Below are 17,350 nucleotides of genomic sequence, written 5' to 3'. Positions count from 1 at the left end.
GCACAGGCTCAACCTGAAATGGGGGGGGTGGGGGGTGGGAGGGGTGGGGGGGTTTGACAGGGAGGTGCGGCGGAAATGTTGAAAATCACAACGTTCTCTGAGGAACTAGTTTGTTCTCCTTGTTTTACAGACGACAAAAATAAGCAGCTAGGATTGCGTACAAAGTGAGGAATCGAAAAAAAAGACGAGAGGAATCCATGTGAGGAGTTTGTTGTGTAGCTTCTTCCTGTAATGGGAATGAATGTTTTTTTTTTTGTTTTGTTTTGTTTTTTTTCCATCTGTTTTATGGATTATTATTTTTTTATCTTTTAACATTTGGAAATAAAAGTACTTCATGTCTGTTTATCTTGAGCATTTTAAATGGATATCGTGATTGGATTTACATTTGAAACTTGTCGAGTAATGTGTATGGTTTTTAAAAATAAAAAAAAAAAATGTATTTAGCCTAACTGCAAGGGGCCGTGGTTTTCATTCATCGCGCAGTGTTTCATGTGTTTCTCACGCGTGGACGCCTGTTGCCAAACGTAATGAACAGAGCTGTTGAACAGGTGTTAGATATTGAATTAGATGTATTCAGTGATGTCCCACTTGATTTATTTATTTATTTATTTTTATCCAGTGATCGAAGTTGTCCCCACTTCTGAAATATTTCTTAATTTTGATCATGTGGCTGAAAAAAATGTAAAAGGGTTTAAGTTTGAGAGCTCTGAAGTGATTTTTTTTTTAAAAAAACAATTTTTTTTAATGTTTTTAAAAAACTTCTTAATTTGAAAACAATGGCTGATATAACTACAGGTTCTGCAGGCTGCCAGCGAGCATTGCAACAGTGGACGCTTTGTCGAGAATGTTTGGTACGGATGTCTCCAGCTGGCCGTGTCTCCAACTCCTTTTCTTTTTTCTTCTTCTTCTGTTGCTCACGAAACACGTCAAGCTTGTTTACAGTCCGCAGTGACAGGACAACAATTAGGCAATTTGTAAGGCTTCGACAAATAAACACATTTACTTATCATCCGTCATTTTTTTTTTTTTAACAGTTTTTGTTTTCTGTCCAACACAAAGAGAAACATTTGCATTTTATTTATCTTCATTGATTTATTTTATTTTTGGAACAATGGGAAACAATATCCAACCTGCGGTCGTGGAGGGGGGGGGGAAGCGAGTAAATCCCATTGAAGCTTGAACAATCAAAGCTCACATGTGAACGGGCTTGACGTCAGACGGTCGGTAGTGTCTACGCAAACATCATTAAAAAACAAAATGCTCAAACGTCCTGGAACAACATATATCGTCGCCTTCCTAAAATAATGGCCATTTTTTTTTTTTTTTTTTGGACAAAAATGATTTAGTTGCCTAAATCGTCTCGTGATGCTGGCCACCTCCGCCTAACTACATCCTCAGTTGAACAGATCATGTGATTCTACCCCTGTGGCACGATGGCCTGTGTCAAGAGTGTGACTTGGGCCGTTTTACTTTGCCTAAGTCAAAAAAAAAACAACAATGCGACCCGGGCAGTTTTACAAGCTGTGTCTGCTTGTCGTGTTTCCTACCTCGAAGGGTTGAAATGTTGTTCGACGTTGGTGGGAGATGCACTTGGACGATGCTGACAACGAGACCGCTGCTGAAGAGCGATCTCCAGACGGAGCAGGCAGTCGTCCGCGTCCGCACCGAGAAGAAGGACGTATCTGACGACGGTGTCATCGGCGGTCCAGACCATGCCCCGTCCTGCGATGTGTCCTCTTGCCCCCTGAAAACGAAGACAGCCTAACCGTGGTGGCAGCAACTCCGGGACAGCGGGACGAGGACGAGGATGCTGATTTGAACAGCACGGTCAAAAGGAAAAGAAATAAAACGCCTCAGTCCGGGGACGTGGGGGCAAAAATGGACCCGAGGAGAAACGTCTCGGAGAATGTCACGCGAGAGCAAAGGCGGCAGAGAAATAAAGGTCAAAGGCCAAGGGTCAAAGTCGTGTCGGCGAGTCTCAACTCGCCTACAAAGGCGGGAAGTTCCTCCACCCAGAGCTCAACCGTCTCCCGGCTACGTCGGGAACACCGACAGGCAGCCGCAACTGCTGGAGCGAGGGACGTTGGAATACGATGTTTCACAGATGTGTTCCACGAAGAGAGCTATTCCGTATTCATTCCGCCAGAAGATCAGCGTGGTGTTGTTTTTTTGTTTCATTCAAACATGGGAATAACCGGTAAGGCCGAATACGATGCACGCGTCACCCAGAAAGATGAAGCGAGGCAAGAGAAATAAATCCCGTGACGGGGATCCTGCGATTACAGGTGCCAAATGAGCCGGTAGCGTGGATGAGAAGGTTTCCACGCGCTCTGCCGATCAAGGGGGAGAAGCTTCCACGACTATTATTTTAGGAAGGCGACGGTATGAGAAAATCTGAATTCACCTGAAGGAATACAATTTTGTAAAACTCATGTAAAAGGAAGCTAAAAGGGAAATAACCTGCAAAATAAAAGATACCTGATATTAAAAAAAAAAAAGAGGATACGTAAAATATATAAAGACAAAATGTTAAAATATTTCAGTTTCTGAGATAATGTAAAATGAATTAAGAATATGCATTTCTCCAAAGTTAAAACGTTACTGCACAGCCAGGCCAGCAGGTGGCGGTGTACTTCTCCACTGCTCATCGAAGATCGTGTATTGAACAGACGACTTACCCGAGTCCGGACTGAGCAACCATCCAAGCCACGCTGCTCGGCCATCACCACCATCACGTTCTACGACCCTGCACGGAATTTTAAAACGCAGTGAGACCTCACACTTGTATTTCCTCTGCAAACCGTAGTTCCTTTCCGCTCCACAGGAATTTCCTCCGCAGTAATGGATCCTGAACACGGGGCGAAGGTCCTCCAGTGACAGGTGAACATTTCTGCAAGTACAGCGGGCTGCCGCCGCCGCCGCCGCCGCCGCGGCATCGAGTCCACTTTCAAGCCGACCCGAACCCAGAAGCAGTCCCGGTGGAGGATTGAGTGGCGGCCGATGCGCGTAAGAAAACAAGACGCTTTCTTCACGTCGGTCCTCGAGGTCTCTCTCCCCCCCCCCCTCCCATCCCTGCGCGTCTTTTAACAATGCAATGTGTGACTCCCGTCTTCTCAGAGGCAGGAATGCGACCCCCCCGCCGCTGACCTCAAGATGAGAGAGTGGTGGATCCACGTGGGTCTGATCTGCATCCCGCTGGTGGCCGTCTATCTGCACATCCCGCCCCCTCAGCTGTCACCCGCCCTGCAGAAGTGGCACGGCGCCGGGGAGGTCTTCCGCTTCAGGGGCAGGAACGTCTTCTACAGAGGTCAGGTCTCGCTTTGAACACAGCAGGCTCTCCGTCTCCAGCAAAAGAGCACGCAGAAAGAAATCTTTGATCCGCGCCGCCCCTGTCTGTTTTTAAGTGCTTCCGGTGTTCCTTCTTCTCTCCGCCAAATCCAGACTCTCACGGCGCTTTGGGGAGCTCAGATGTCGTCATCCTGCTGCACGGCTTCCCCACCTCCAGCTACGACTGGAACAAGGTACCAGGCTGCACGCGAGGACGTTGTATCGGGTGCGTGTTTTGGGACCCGCACACTCGTCCCGTCAGATCTCTTTCACCCCCCTTTTCCTCTGCAGATCTGGGATCCGCTCACGCAGCGCTTCCATCGGGTCGTGGCGCTGGACTTCCTCGGCTTCGGCTTCAGTGACAAGCCCGTGAGAGAAATCGCTTTGTTTACATCGTTGTGGGAGGGGAGGGGAGGGGAGGGGGGGGGAGGGGAGGGTGGGGGTCCAGAACCGAGAATTTCACGTTAAATTTCCCCTCTTGTTCGGTCCCAGCGGCCCCACAGGTACTCCGTCTTCGAGCAGGCCAGCGTGGTGGAGGCGCTGGTGGCCCACCTGGGTCTGGGCCACCAGCGGGTGAACGTGGTGTCCCACGACTACGGCGACACCGTGGCCCTGGAGCTGCTCTACAGGTCAGCCGCGTCGGCCACGCGTTGGGCACGAGACAGTTCTCGCCTCATCCGTTTTCTGAACCGTCTCTTTTGTCCCCGTGTTGTCTTGTCTCTCGTCCCGCTCCCGAAACAAGGAGCGACCAAAATCGCACAGGTCACCTGAATTTCAACAGCCTCTGTCTTTCCAATGGAGGTACGGGTGCCAGTCGGTTTTCTTTGGCCGGTTTCTAAGTGATCTCCGAGCAGGAGAGTTAGAATAAGAACAATCACTTTTTTTTTTGCATTGAAAACTCCATTCAAATTGTTGCACGCCATTTTTTTTTTTTACTATTATTTGTTAAAAAAAAAAAAATCAACAATTTAAAGCCTTTCTCTTTGATTAAAGTACGTGTAACTTTACTAAATCTTGATTGACCAAGTGTATTTCCGACAGGATTATTCCCAGAAACGCACCACCCGCGGCTGCTGCAAACCGTGAGTTGGGTTTTTCTTCTTTTTCTTCTTCTTCTCGTCGTCGTCCCGCTTTTTCAGCCGGTGCGGAGTGATGAAATTGTTCCCGCGTGAGATTTTAAGAAGCTGATAAGAATTTGTTTTTTTTTTGGCTGTTCAACTTCCTTCGTTTTGCCATCGACAGCTCCTGAAGGACTCGAGTTTCCTCGCTCCGGTTCTGACCCGTCTCACCAACTACGTGATCTTCCAAAGAGGGTAAGAGAGTCGGAGATCGAGAGTTTCCTGCGCGAGCCGCAGAGCGACTTTCTGTGATTGCTCGATTTCTGACTTGCAGGATCGGGGAAGTGTTCGGTCCGTACACGCAGCCCACGGACGCCGAGTTCTGGGACATGTGGACGGGTCTACGCTACAACGATGGAAACTTAGTTTTGGACAGGTACAGCGTGTTTCTGCTTTCCCCCCCCCCCACCCACCCACCATCCCCTCTTTTAATGTTCAAACAGCTTCTTCTTTTTTTTTTTTTTTTATCGCGGCTCCCCTCTGATCTGGTCCTCTGTCTCCGTCTCAGTGTCCTCCAGTACATCAACCAGAGGTTAAAACACAGAGAGAGATGGGTGGGCGCGCTCACTTCCACATTCGTCCCACGTAAGTTGACACGTCAGACGTCCTCGGCATATGCGTGTTACTCGCATGTAACTGTTTTTTTTTTTTTGTGTTAATGTTCCCTCCCGTCCCGCGTCCTCGCTGACCCTCTTTCGTCCCTGCTGGCGTTTCAGTGCACATGATCTACGGACCCCTGGACCCGGTCAACCCTCATCCCCAGTTCATCCGCCTTTACCAGTGAGTTGCCCCCCCACCCCCTTATTTTTTTTTTTTTTACTTTCGTGGCCCGTTTTACCTCCTCGTTCAATACTGCTCAGACCCATTAAATGTTATGCCGTCAGGGGTTCTGAGCTTGGAGGTTGCAGGTTCGAGACCTGGCCAGGGTGTGGTTGACCGCTGGCATAGGACTGACTGAAATTTTTGAAAAATGGGGGGGGGGGGGGTTAATTTTTTGAACCTCCGATGTTCTGTTTTGAAGTCAGCTGATAAAACCCCCAGGACAATGCATCTTAAAAAGGATCTTTTGCAATATTTCTCACTTGCTTAAGGTCAAATAAGTAACAAGCCAACAAAAATAAAAGAAACTGTTTTTTATGGCGGGTGGTTCTGGGTTTTCTTCTTTTTCTGATTCTACAATTTGCCTATAAAATATACTATAAAAGTAAAATATAAGATAACTAACATAACATACTGTCATACCACATTGACGGCAGACGGAGTGACTGTAATTTTGTTTTCTTTTGTTGTAGTTCTTCTTCTCGTTTAATAACCGTGCGTCTTGTTCCTGCAGGAAGCTGGTTCAGAGGTCGACAGTCACCGTTCTGGACGAACACATCAGTCACTACCCTCAGCTGGAGGATCCCACCGGCTTCCTCAACGGCTATTTTAATTTCATTCACTCTTTCTGAAGGGAAAGCTTTTTCAGCACCGATCCCTGAAAATGTCAAGTACTGCCAACTGAAGATGTCAAACGCGAGCGAGGAACAATATAATTGTGGTTAATTTATGAATCCCCCTGAAGAAGCACGGCACCGTAGGTAACGTTAGGTTGTGTGATGACTGGTCTTCTGATCCGCGGGACAACGTTTTGATTCCCTCCGTTTCCTCTTGTTTGTCGAGTCGCGCTCGCGGCTGCTCTCGGAATGACTTTTGATATCATTTTCTACATTTCTCTTGATGTCGCTGACTGAACTGAAGTGTCAACTTTTTCGTCAAATAAAACTTAGTTTTGTACAAAAGCAAAGTGTCTCAAACTGACTGGAACGAATCAAGACGCGCGGGACACACTTGACGTGGATTTATTGTAGATTCGACAGATGGGAGGAATATTTTTCAAAGAAACATGAGGACAATACGAAGAGAAATAGATCGAACACTACGATTAATAAAACATTTATGTTGGTGTGAACATAATAATCGCGTCGGCGCTACACGTTGGATTTTAGAGCTGTGAAGTGAGTTTATAATGCGGAGATGATGATGAAAGGTCTCGGGGTGGGAGGAGGGGGGGGGGTGTCGAGTTGGCACGGCGCTGTACGACGAGCACTTCAGCCCACAGAGGCCAGGATGACATCAACGACCGTCTCTTCGCTGCTCCGAACCGTCACCTGCATGGTGACGCCGTCAGCCAGCGCCAGGCGAGCCCGAACCAGCATGTCATGACCTCCACGAAACACACCTGAAATGAAATGAAATCCCATTTAATAAAAAAAAAAAAACATTTCAAAAAGACAAGAGCAGGGACCCTCCTCCCCCTCCCCGGCATCCGACACCCACCAGCGAGGAAGAGGACGTGGGAGTTCTTGTTCTCTGGAACTTTGTCGGAGCGCTCGCACGGCTGCATCCCCAGGAAGCTGATGATGTTACCCACCGCCTCTGCACACGGAAAGAAAATCACATCACAGCAGGTGTGAGTTGTCGAAAACTGATGGAACAAAAAACTTCCATCTCGTTGATGATTCTTGGTTGTTTAAATATAAAAAAAATTAAAAAAAACTTTGCACTATTGTTTAGTTAGTTTTAATTTAATTATTCTATTTTATTGTATATACTGTGCATTTTTATATTTAATATTTTTTTAATGTTATTTTATTTATTTCCTGTATCTATAAATGCTGCTGTAGCGGAAAAAAAAAAAAAAAAAGAAGTCCCCTTGGGGATTAATAAAGTAACTGTCTATCCATCTAAAGAAACGGACGTCCCCGACTGTCGTACCATCGAGCGTTCGTACAGACGCCAGGGCAAACGTCTCCTCCTTCTCAAACTCGTCTCCCACTTCTTCCCACGCTGCTCCAAAGTTTGGTTTCAACACCTTCTGGATGTGGTCGGCAACCGTCACCTCCAGGTCCTCCAACTAAAAGGAGGACGAGACGGTCCAACGGGAGGAGAGAGGGGACATTTAGTCGACTGAAAACGCGGTTCGGTTCCATTCGGCTTGCCCGCGTAGGCGTTGCCGCGTTTACGTACCACGTACTCATCGTCGTACCCGTCGTCGTCGGGCTCTCCCGTGTTGGGGTCGCAGTCCTTCACCAGGTACTTCATCGTGCAGCTGAACGTGCAGGACACTGCGAACAGACAAAACACACGGCTCACCGACATCGCCCCGCGTACGGAGTGCAACTCGCGTCCAAACCCCCCCCCAAACAGTCCACGTCACCGCCCCGGCGGTCCTACCGGCGGTGGGGTCGTCCTCGGGCAGGCGGACCAAAGTGTAGCAGGAGCCGGGCTGACTGTAGGGGAGGTTCAGGGCGGGAATGTAGTTGGTCACCTCGTAGGCTTCCGACGGCTCCATCTGTACAACCACCTGCAACGATCCGTGGTTTAGTTGAAATACCGCTGGGTTTAACAGACGCAGTGTAAAACCAGTCGAAATAAGGAAATAAAAGAGAATAGCTCGTCAGATTACCAGAGAAAAACAACAACAACAAAAAACGACAAAATGTTGAAACAAAATGACAAAGTCTGGTACCTTCTGCAGCAGCTGGTCATTCAGCGTGTTGGTGCAGTCGAACTGGAACACCATGTGTCGGGCGAAGGTGTGTTTGACGCAGCGCACCACGTATTCCGTCTCGGCCTCCGTCAGCTGCACCTGCTCTGAAGACTTGAAGAGCGGGCCGAGGGTCTTGAACTCGGGGATGGACGCCAGTTGTTCTGCGAGACGAGAGAGACGGCAGAGCCGAGGCCGGCGTTTGAAGAATTACACCCCAACGCCAACGGAGGCGAAGAGCGGCGTCTAATTGCACCGTGCCCGCGGAGGACAGCGTCTCACCCTGGTAGATGTCCTGGCGGGACGGGGCCAACCTTTCCGGCAGTTTGCTGGTCGCGACCGGGGCCATTTCTGAAGGGGGGAGGGGAAAAAACAGCCCTCCTTTAACCGTCTCTCTTGAACACGACGGCGCCTCAGCTGTCACGTCGAGAAAAAAAAAACCGGCTCGAAGGTTGTACCTGTTTTCTGCTCTGCGATGGGAGTGGTGGCCAGAGGCACAGACTTCATGTCGAACGGTTTCTCTGTGGGCTCCAACGTGTACTGATGGAGCGACTTCTCCAAACCGGGAACGGACACAGACAGTCCTGAGAGGGAGAAAAAAAACACACACACACACACACACACACACACACACACACACACGTATCAGACATCACCTGCTGAGGTTTGTGCCACAAGGAGCCACCTTGATGTCACCGTTCGAAAATCAGCCAATCCAAACCACAAACACGTTCATTCATCCTCACCCACAGACACTGTGCTCCGAGAGTGTGTGTGTGTGTGTGTGTGTGTGTGTGTGTGTGTGTGTGTGTGTGCGCGCGTGTTTTTTCTGTCTTTACCGTTGAAGATGTAGGCAGCATTCAGAGCCTTCTGCTTCTGCTGCAGCACATTCATGTAGAAAGTAGCTCTGTCACGCACCTCGTCATCGCTGTCCATCATACACCTGAGAACAGACATGTTGAACGGGAGGTCACACCGCAGGTCAGTCTGGCTAGAGTCGTTTCCATTTACCCGCGTGACCACAGCTGGATGAAACTAATATTTCCAACATTATTTCCACAATTTGAGGTTTGACCGGTGCTCTTTTCACGACATTATCTCGTTGCGAAATTGTCTTCTTCGGGGAGTTTTTTTTTTTGATGGCACGTTAGTGGAGAACCGGCGCCACCGGGGTGTTTATCTCGAGGAACTTAACTTCAAATATTCGACTGGCCACATTTTGATCAGGTATTTATTGGCAATAACATTCTGGATTTAGTCGCAAGGCCAAAGCATCACAGCCAAGAATGGGCTCTTCTTTTACCAGTTGTTTGTTTATTATTAAATTAGGATTCGGCTTAAACTGTAATCGTGGAATAAAATGAAAATAAAATTATAGGTAGATCGTCTGTATGCCAATCAATGGTCGACTAAAAATGTCATGTTGGGCTAAATGTTCACCGCTCTACACGACAGCTCGTGTTACACTTCGGCCACGTGGTCTCCGTCTGTATTTACCGACAACAGAAACAGGTTTATAGTGAAAGTGTTCACATTTTGGGGCAATTAACTGGCTTCTAAAAGTGAAAACAGCCTTTTCAGAGTTCATCAGGTCTCTTGATTGTTGTTAACACGTACAGTTCACCCGGTGTGCCTGCCCCCCCCCCCCAAAAAAAAAAAAAAAACGTGCAGGAGATGGCCGGTCGCAACGTTTTGAGAGGAACAGAATACCTCTGCATGAGAACCAGGACACTCGGCAGCAGGTCGTCGTTCTGAGCTCCAAACTTAGCCAAAGCGCTGACGGCAGCTGGAAGTGGAAGAAAAAAAAAACAAACAAAAACAAAAACAAATGTTTCGGCCGCTGTAAAACATCCTGAAATAAATCCGGAGGGTCACGAAAACACAAAGCGCTCCGGTCTCAACCTGCACGGACGGCCTCGCTCTCCAGCACCACCCGGTTGAAAATGAAGCGGATGTACTTGGAGGGCTGCGGCGTGCGCGGACCCTCTTTGCCCAGCAGGTGCAGGATCTTGGTGGCCAGCACGGTGTGCTCGCAGTCCTCGATGAACTCGCACAGGTGCGCCAAGCCCGTCTCTTTGCTCTCCGGGTTCTCCTCGATGATGCTGATGATGCAGTCCACGATGGCCCGCTTGTACTCAAAGCCGCCCTGCGGTGGGGGAAAGGGGGGGGAGACACAGAGATTTGAACGCTGAAGTTCGTCACGTCAGTATTAAGGGGACGCGAATCAGCCAACTACTCGGCAAACTACTCGACTTGATTGAAAGCGTGAAGGAGTCATCGGCGATCCGGGAGCGACCCGCTTACGTCATCTCGGAGCATGTTGGACAGGAAGTTCATCATGACGCTGTGCTTCCTGGGATACTTCTGACACAGGGCGCTGATGGCCTGCACCACCACCACCTGAGTGTCGCCGACACATTCAGGACAGACAGAGAAAAATAGAACACAGAGAGCAGGGTTTGAAAAAGGAGAGGGACAGTGCAGCGAAATTCATTGCGGGAATTCATCTTGTTTTGGCGGAAGCTGAAATCCTGAGGGATATATATACAAAAAAAAACCCAAAAAACATCAATGAATATTATTATATCAAAGCGACAATACGACATTTGGGCAAAGGTCAAAGACTCCTCTGGTTATGATGCAACTTCCGCAGGTTTCCGACTTAAAACAAGTGAAATGATTTATCAATTACAGATTAGATTACAACACATACGGGTTTCAACGTCCTACTTGAGGATATTTCAGCAGACTTCTAAATCATCATGGAGTTGAGCTGCTTTATCAAATTCAGGCGTCTGACCTTGAACTCGTCCGAGATCTCGGACACAAAGGAGGAGATCTGTTTCATGAGTCGATCCACGCTGCTCTCGCTGCCGGTCTTCAGCAGAGTGGTGATGGCCAGTGTGGCGATGCTGCGGTTGGAATCGGTGATCAGGTTCTCCAGGTCCAGGTTGCATGCAGTCACAGCTGATGGATGCTTCATTGCCACCTGGTGGACACAAGTGGGATATCAGGGTAGTTTCTGTTCCGTCGAGACACAGTACATCTTGTGCTTTAATACTAGAAGTATTAATAGGCCACGCCGCTACGCGTTTTCAGTCAGACTGTTTGATTCAGCATGATGCTTTTTTTTTTTTTTTTAACTCATTTAAAGTGTAGTGCCTCTACATTATAAAACATTCCCTGTCGAGGAGGGACGGAGAGCGCAGCTGTACCTTGTTGAGGGTCCTGACTGCAGCGTATCTCAGAGCTGCTTTAGGAGAGCTGCAGAAGAGCTGGAGCACTGCAAGGAGTCACATTTATAATTTAGGGAAGAAGCGGAGCAGCTCGTTTTACAACATAACGCGCACCATCGTCGACTTCCGTCGGCTCAGCACTCCTGCCGATGCCGGAAACCAATCAAAGATTTATGAATGAGATGCGAGTGAAGGACTAACCCGACACAGCAGGGGCCAGCTCCCTGGCAGTGCAGTTGGGCATGTGGACGATAGCAGAAGCCGCCTCGTACACGACCATCTCGTTCTTGTTCCTCAGGCAGCTCTCGATGAAGTCAAACAAGGGGCTGTCGTGGCTGCGAAGACAAAACGACAACGTGACGTCCGACCCGGCGGTCTGTGCCGTGTGCTCGATAACACCCAAACAAGCGATACGTTTAATTGTCGCCCGGGGGGTGCGAGCACCCGCGCGTCCCTCTGTGTACGTCCCTCTATCACATGTCCGCAGGTCGACTCACCCTCCCTCGGTCTCATCCAGCAGCTTGCTGGCAATCCGGATGAGCATGCAGTACGCGAAGGGAGACTTGAGGCCGGACTTGGTGAACTTGTTGAGCATCTTGGTCACGGCCAGACGGTCGTTCTTCCTGAGGTGGTACAACAGGCCGAGGGCGTGGTACTAAAGGACGGGACAGCGCACGAGCAACAACTTCACACCGAGCGCGCGATAAAATGCCTGAAAATAAAACGACGTTTCCCCGTGCGTGTCCGTTCCACCCACCTGGACCATGATGTTGTCACTGGAAGCGGCTTCCTGGGCTTCGTTCACCCAGCGCTTCACCACATCGTAGCTCATCTTCACCATGTGCTGAAGCAATAAGACAGTGGTACACGATCAAGCGCGTTTTCCGTTGAGCGTGCGGGAACACGGAAGCAGCAGAACAACAAAAAAAAATAAGAGTCTGGACTTGTAAGGGAAAGATTAAAGTGGGCCATTTCATACCAGTGAGGACACCAGGGCTGAACTGGACACACTGGGCACTTTGTCAACAATGGCCTGCTTCATGTACCGCTCAATGGCCTGCAGCATGGTGGTCTGTGGAGAATCACGTCAGGTTCATGTCGGTGTAATATTTACCTTCCCGTACGGGACGAGAAACTAAACGAAACAGCACTCACGTCTGTGATCCTGCAGAGGGCTCTGATGGCCGGTCCTCTGTACACATCTTCCTTCCCAGTCATGTCTTTGGTCAAGCTATAAAACACGACAGGAGAAATAAACACGTTGGCTTCATGAGATGTCATTATTTCTGTAAAAAAGCCGCTTCACGTCCCGATACAAACCTGCTGGTGACGATGATGACATCCTCGGAGATGTTGGCCATCTCCTTGATGGTTAGGTAGCACATCCTCCTCAACGTTTGCTGATAGAGAGAAAAATATGCTCGCTACGTTTATATTTGAACACACCGTACATGTTCTACCGGCCGGGAAAGTGTGTCGCTCGACCTGAAGCGAAATATAAACGTGAACAAAAAAAAAAAGACCGCGACATCTTACGTCGTTGGACTGAAAGAGCCTGGTCATCGCAAAGAAAGCCTCGGTGGCCTCCGTGGTCCCGAAATGCTCTCCCTGAACGAACAAACAAACAAACAAACAAACAAACACACACACACACACAGCGGAAGTTAAAAATGCGAAAGCAAAGAGATACTTCTGTCGAGTGAAATGTCTTTTACCTGGTTGAGGAGGTAGATGATCTTGGTGAGGATATGAAGGCATCTTCTCGGGTTGATCGGGGTCTCGTTGAAGATGCGAGCCTGTAAAACAAAACAAAAAAAGGGGGGACGGGCCTCATTTCATATCAGCAGAGAGGACGTGTTGTGGGACTCAGTACACGTCACAGTGCTGCGATCCGTCCGCGTGTAACAGGAACAGGCGGAAAACAACAACAACAACAACAACAACAACAAAGGCTTTACCTCCTGCAACACGGCACTCTTCTCAAGATGCTGGAAAGGGTTTGATCCACTTCCTGGAGGTCAAAACATTAGAAAACGTTAGTTCATCTTTTTTTTTTTCTTTTTTTTTTATTATTATTATTTTATTTTTTTTACACCCCGTTCAAAGCCATAAAGGACGAAAGAGTTCACGACATCTTATGTGAACGTGTCCGCAACTTCTCGTGTTCAGAGAGACGTGACAACAGCTGACACAGTTTGCTATCGACAAAACTCAGCACACTAGCGTTGGCGTTACTGTGTCAACAAAAAGCAATAACTATAGACTTAAATGAAAGTATAATGCAGCTCCTTCATGCCCCCCTTCCCCCCAAAAAAAAACAACAACAAACAAACAACAACGTATCTATAAATTTGCCTGCAAACCGCAGTTACCCTGACAATTAGCATTCACTTTAGCCGGTCGGATAGCTATCCCGTTAGCCTCCAAAGTGTCCACGTGTCCCCGAAGGATTATGATAACCCTTCATTGTCTTACCGGACTCTTCGTCTTTCTTGTCAAATTTTTTAATCATTTTGTGGGACTGAAGCTGACGGACGAGGACAGAAGACAGCTTTGGACATAAGAGGAGCTACTTCCACGTAGCCAAAAGGAAAAACCCCGTCTTCCTGTTGAAACGACCACGTCGACGGAAGTACGTCAGAGGCAATAAGAAGTCACGAACAGCAGGCGGCGCTGTCGACACGCTACGTGAAAACACCCGTTTATCAATAGCGCGTCTCTTTTAATGAGCAGGGTTTTTTCTCCAAAGCGCTAAAATGTCTGGTAAACACCCGGATGACATTAATTAAATACCAGGCGAAGTTTAATCGAGAGTAAAGGATTTAAGAGGCCCGGGCTCATCCGCTGCCCTCATTTTAATTTTAATTTTTTTTTACAACAAATTTAATGTCCACAGTGGAGTTTGTTCGGGGGTCCAGTCCAGAGCCCTGTTTCTGGTTGGTAATTCAGCCTTGCATGTAAAAAAAATATATACTATGGGCATGGACAGGTGTTAGGAAGACATACATACAAGAAAAAAAAAAACATAAGATATGGCTCAACATGGGAACAAAAAAAAAAAGCCACATATTTAAACAATCTTACACACCAGAATGACCTGAGGGGCGGTGACACCTGCAAATGTGCTTCACAGCCTGAGGTGCAGTTGACCCCCAAAGACCACAAGATTTCGACATTGTTCTTGTTCTTGTGTCTTGTCTGACGCAGGTGAGCTTCAAAACCCTTGTTTCAGGATTTTGTTCATTTGTGTCTTTGTGTTGGAATAAATATATGAGTCACTGACCAAATATTAACCATATTGACTCCTAATCTCAAACTGAGTACCATGCAGTAGGGTAATCTATCATGTCTTTTTATTTCTTACATCATCCTTTCCTTTTTGTATCTTCTTTGTATTATTGTATTTCCGTTGTATTCTTAACAGTATATGATGCTTAAGCACCTAATGTTGCAAAAGGTGGTGTTTAAATTCAATTTGTTTTGATTTCAAGTAATTAAGAGTCCAATTAAAACTTAATTTTGAAGGGTAACGCTGACATGAATTACAGTATCAACATATATTTGCATTGTCCTTTTTGATCTACTAAAGACTGGTAACCATGATTAGTAAAATGGGACATCATATATATATATATGTGAATTACCTTTGTATTGCCCTCTGGTGAGTAAAGTATGTTATGACCTCGGCAGTCTAAACCTGAAACAAACTTTTGTCTTTTTGAACTGCAATTTATTACTTGTTGGCAGACATGAAATGTGATACAAGATAAACTTGGATGATCATTTTTTTGTGTGTGTCAGGCTTTATGGATAGTGAAGAAGGTGAAGGGACAATTGTTTCATGTTTGTCATTGTTCAAAATATTGTATATAAAGAGGCAAATGTATGGAGTTACATCTGCTTTATTTGAGGAAAAATAATCCTTTATTTTGAGTATAAAAATAAGAGACATCTGATAAACACATACATTCCCATGCATTTGCATTTTTACTGTATTTCATGATCTTGCGGATGATTTGTACAGTATTTCATTCTGAGTCAGTGTCGTGTTTTCACTGTCAAACTTGAGCCTGGAATCATTACAGGTTCCCGTGTGAACTTTTAAGCAGAACAAAATCATAGTAAATAAATAAATAGCAAAGAAAAAAAAATTCCTCCATCCTGAAATAAAATACATGACACCAAATCTCGTATTATGATTATGCAACAGACCTGCAAAAACATTTCAATGGGCTGTTGCTGATGATGTAAGCAAAACCATCTGATAACCACGGCTGCTTTGTTCTTCTTGTTTAATCCAGTTATTATAATTTGATGAGGTTGGGGCAAATAAATCACATTTCACGCTAATTCAACTGAAGAGGAAAATCTAAAGCCTTATTGACAGCAGATCCGGCTTTAGAGTAACTCGTGTACATCTTCATAACAGATCAGATAAAATTGAAAAAATTCCAAAAGGTGAGGCAATTTCACCTGTTTCCAACGCAATCTTTATTCAACCTCATCTTTATAGAAGTTGAATAACTTCGTCCTTATTGTTCTTGACCTTATTCTGTCTTGATTCAAGACAGGGACACTGTCGCTGGAGAATTTCTGATACTGAAAATAAAGAATATTTCTAAATCTGCCGTCAGCCAAATGTTGCTGAGCTGTATAATAGAAATTCAGCAATTATCTCCCAATGAGGTTTCATTAATTCCAATTGCTTTTAGAGAGTAAAAGGAAAGTTGTCTTCCCTAATAGAGATTATTCCAGAGCTTTGAGTTGGAGAATAAAAACAAGATGTCAACATGAGAGAAACGGAATAGACGCAGTATTATAACCTTTTTTTCTTAATTGTTTTGAGTGGATATTGTAAAGAGAATATCGTCCCCTGGGAAATCAAATAAACTCTTACTGGAAAAATAAGAAGTTATTCATTACATTGTGAGGAGCGAGGCCAACACTGGTCATGGCTGTCTGTTCAATTCAAGTTGTCCCTGTTTCATTTTCTCCGTCCAATCTGCGCCAGGAGACGCGCGTTCTCCGCCGCCTTGGCTCGCAGGTTTTTGGCCTTGGCCACATCAAAGAGGACGTTCATAATGTTGGTCGGGACGTCCAGGGACAGGGTCAGTCTGCTCCTCCGGTCCCCTTTGCTGCTGTTACGGAGCATCTGCCCTCTGAGCTTGGTCCGGCTCACGAAGCGGTAGTTTGCGGGACTTGAAGTCCTTTTTTCCCGACTGGACTCAGCAGAGGAGGAAGAGGAAGAGAGATACTCCGCGGTCTGCAGGAGGGACCCCCATCCGTCCTCGGGGGAGTAACCCGGCTCGCTCTCTTCACTCCGGAGTCGGATTGCCATCTGGTCGTCGCAGAGCAGGTCGGAGCGGGTCTGGTAGAGGCGCAGACACAGGCTGGAGCTCGGCGTGCAAAGGACCGAGAGGAGCAGCAGGATCTTCAGGGACGACAGCATGCTGTCTTATGGGACAGACACAGGTGAAGACAAAAACAGGGACGAAAAATCGAATTGAGATTTTGTTCTGTCTCTTAATTCTCAAGAGTTTTTTTTTTTTTTTTTTTTTTTTTTTACAGCTTTAAAGCATGTGTCATGAGCCGGAAGAGAATTAAGTGGATAGCCTATTAAGAGTTGGTCTTTAAACTGTTCTGTCTTTTCAAAGTGATCAATTAAAAACGTTAATTTACACTGAAAACAAGCAAAGTTGTCGCCTTCAAACTGCCACAGTCAGGTTAACATGTCTTGTGAAAATATGTAAGAAGTTTGAGATGATTTTTTTTTTAGACTTTTAAATCTAAGTTTGGTGAAAAGTGATTTCACAAGAAAGTTTAATGCAAAAATAAATGCAAAAATAAATGGGTAAATAATGGTTAAAGTGCTATTGGGTGACAGACATTGAAGCAATAATTGTTGTGCAACTTACCACTCGTGTCCTATAATAAAGAATACAGTCAGAGAGGACAACCAACACGTAGCGATGCCAAAGAAAAGCCAATAAGCAGAAATCCTCGGGTGAAATTCTTCTCAGAAATCTTGATAAACTATTAAAGTGTGCGGAGGTCAGCAGTGCGCACTGTCTGACCAGCAGCGTGTCTTGCTCGTCCATTCCCACTGCTTTCATTAAGTAGGAGCCACCAAACTGCAGCCC

The 17,350-nt window shown here is 46.5% G+C and overlaps 3 protein-coding genes across 4 annotated transcripts; 1 reads left to right on the top strand and 2 right to left on the bottom strand.

The window, feature by feature from the left end:
* Window positions 1-2,777: 2,777 nt before the first annotated feature.
* mest (mesoderm specific transcript) lies at window positions 2,778-6,281 on the top strand. Its single transcript, XM_069700328.1, has 12 exons — window positions 2,778-3,006; window positions 3,118-3,307; window positions 3,442-3,521; window positions 3,619-3,696; window positions 3,820-3,956; window positions 4,070-4,128; window positions 4,369-4,409; window positions 4,570-4,640; window positions 4,720-4,821; window positions 4,954-5,030; window positions 5,162-5,225; window positions 5,779-6,281. The coding sequence occupies exons 1-12, from the start codon at window positions 3,001-3,003 to the stop codon at window positions 5,894-5,896; spliced, it is 1,023 nt and encodes a 340-aa protein (XP_069556429.1). The 5' UTR covers window positions 2,778-3,000; the 3' UTR covers window positions 5,897-6,281.
* Window positions 6,282-6,364: 83 nt separating this feature from the next.
* On the bottom strand, window positions 6,365-13,815 carry copg2 (COPI coat complex subunit gamma 2). The gene is made up of 24 exons (XM_069700327.1): window positions 13,686-13,815; window positions 13,169-13,221; window positions 12,926-13,006; window positions 12,747-12,818; window positions 12,531-12,610; window positions 12,366-12,441; window positions 12,190-12,282; window positions 11,968-12,054; window positions 11,708-11,865; window positions 11,412-11,545; window positions 11,190-11,257; window positions 10,775-10,963; window positions 10,279-10,374; window positions 9,877-10,120; window positions 9,685-9,760; window positions 8,814-8,917; window positions 8,433-8,558; window positions 8,257-8,325; window positions 7,957-8,138; window positions 7,662-7,791; window positions 7,455-7,552; window positions 7,203-7,341; window positions 6,765-6,863; window positions 6,365-6,666 (listed from the first exon to the last, which is right to left on the bottom strand). Exons 1-24 carry the CDS (start codon window positions 13,720-13,722, stop codon window positions 6,536-6,538), a joined length of 2,622 nt encoding a protein of 873 aa, XP_069556428.1. The 5' UTR covers window positions 13,723-13,815; the 3' UTR covers window positions 6,365-6,535.
* Window positions 13,816-15,096: 1,281 nt separating this feature from the next.
* On the bottom strand, window positions 15,097-17,326 carry ucn3l (urocortin 3, like). Of its 2 annotated transcripts, none has more exons than XM_069700344.1 (2): window positions 17,126-17,326; window positions 15,097-16,664 (listed from the first exon to the last, which is right to left on the bottom strand). In XM_069700344.1, exon 2 carries the CDS (start codon window positions 16,657-16,659, stop codon window positions 16,195-16,197), a length of 465 nt encoding a protein of 154 aa, XP_069556445.1. In that variant the 5' UTR covers window positions 16,660-16,664; window positions 17,126-17,326; the 3' UTR covers window positions 15,097-16,194. The 2 variants fall into 2 exon arrangements, with proteins under 2 accessions (XP_069556445.1, XP_069556446.1); XM_069700345.1 differs by having other exon boundaries at window positions 15,097-16,660.
* Between the last annotated feature and the right edge of the window lie 24 nt (window positions 17,327-17,350).

This window comes from Brachyistius frenatus, unplaced genomic scaffold, assembly GCF_029030835.1.
Source record: "Brachyistius frenatus isolate BFR_SWC_R1_liver_20210118 unplaced genomic scaffold, ASM2903083v1 Contig_33, whole genome shotgun sequence".
Lineage (NCBI taxonomy): Eukaryota > Metazoa > Chordata > Actinopteri > Embiotocidae > Brachyistius > Brachyistius frenatus.
Note: the sequence above shows the minus strand (reverse complement) of the source record. Positions and strands in the feature narration are given on the sequence as shown.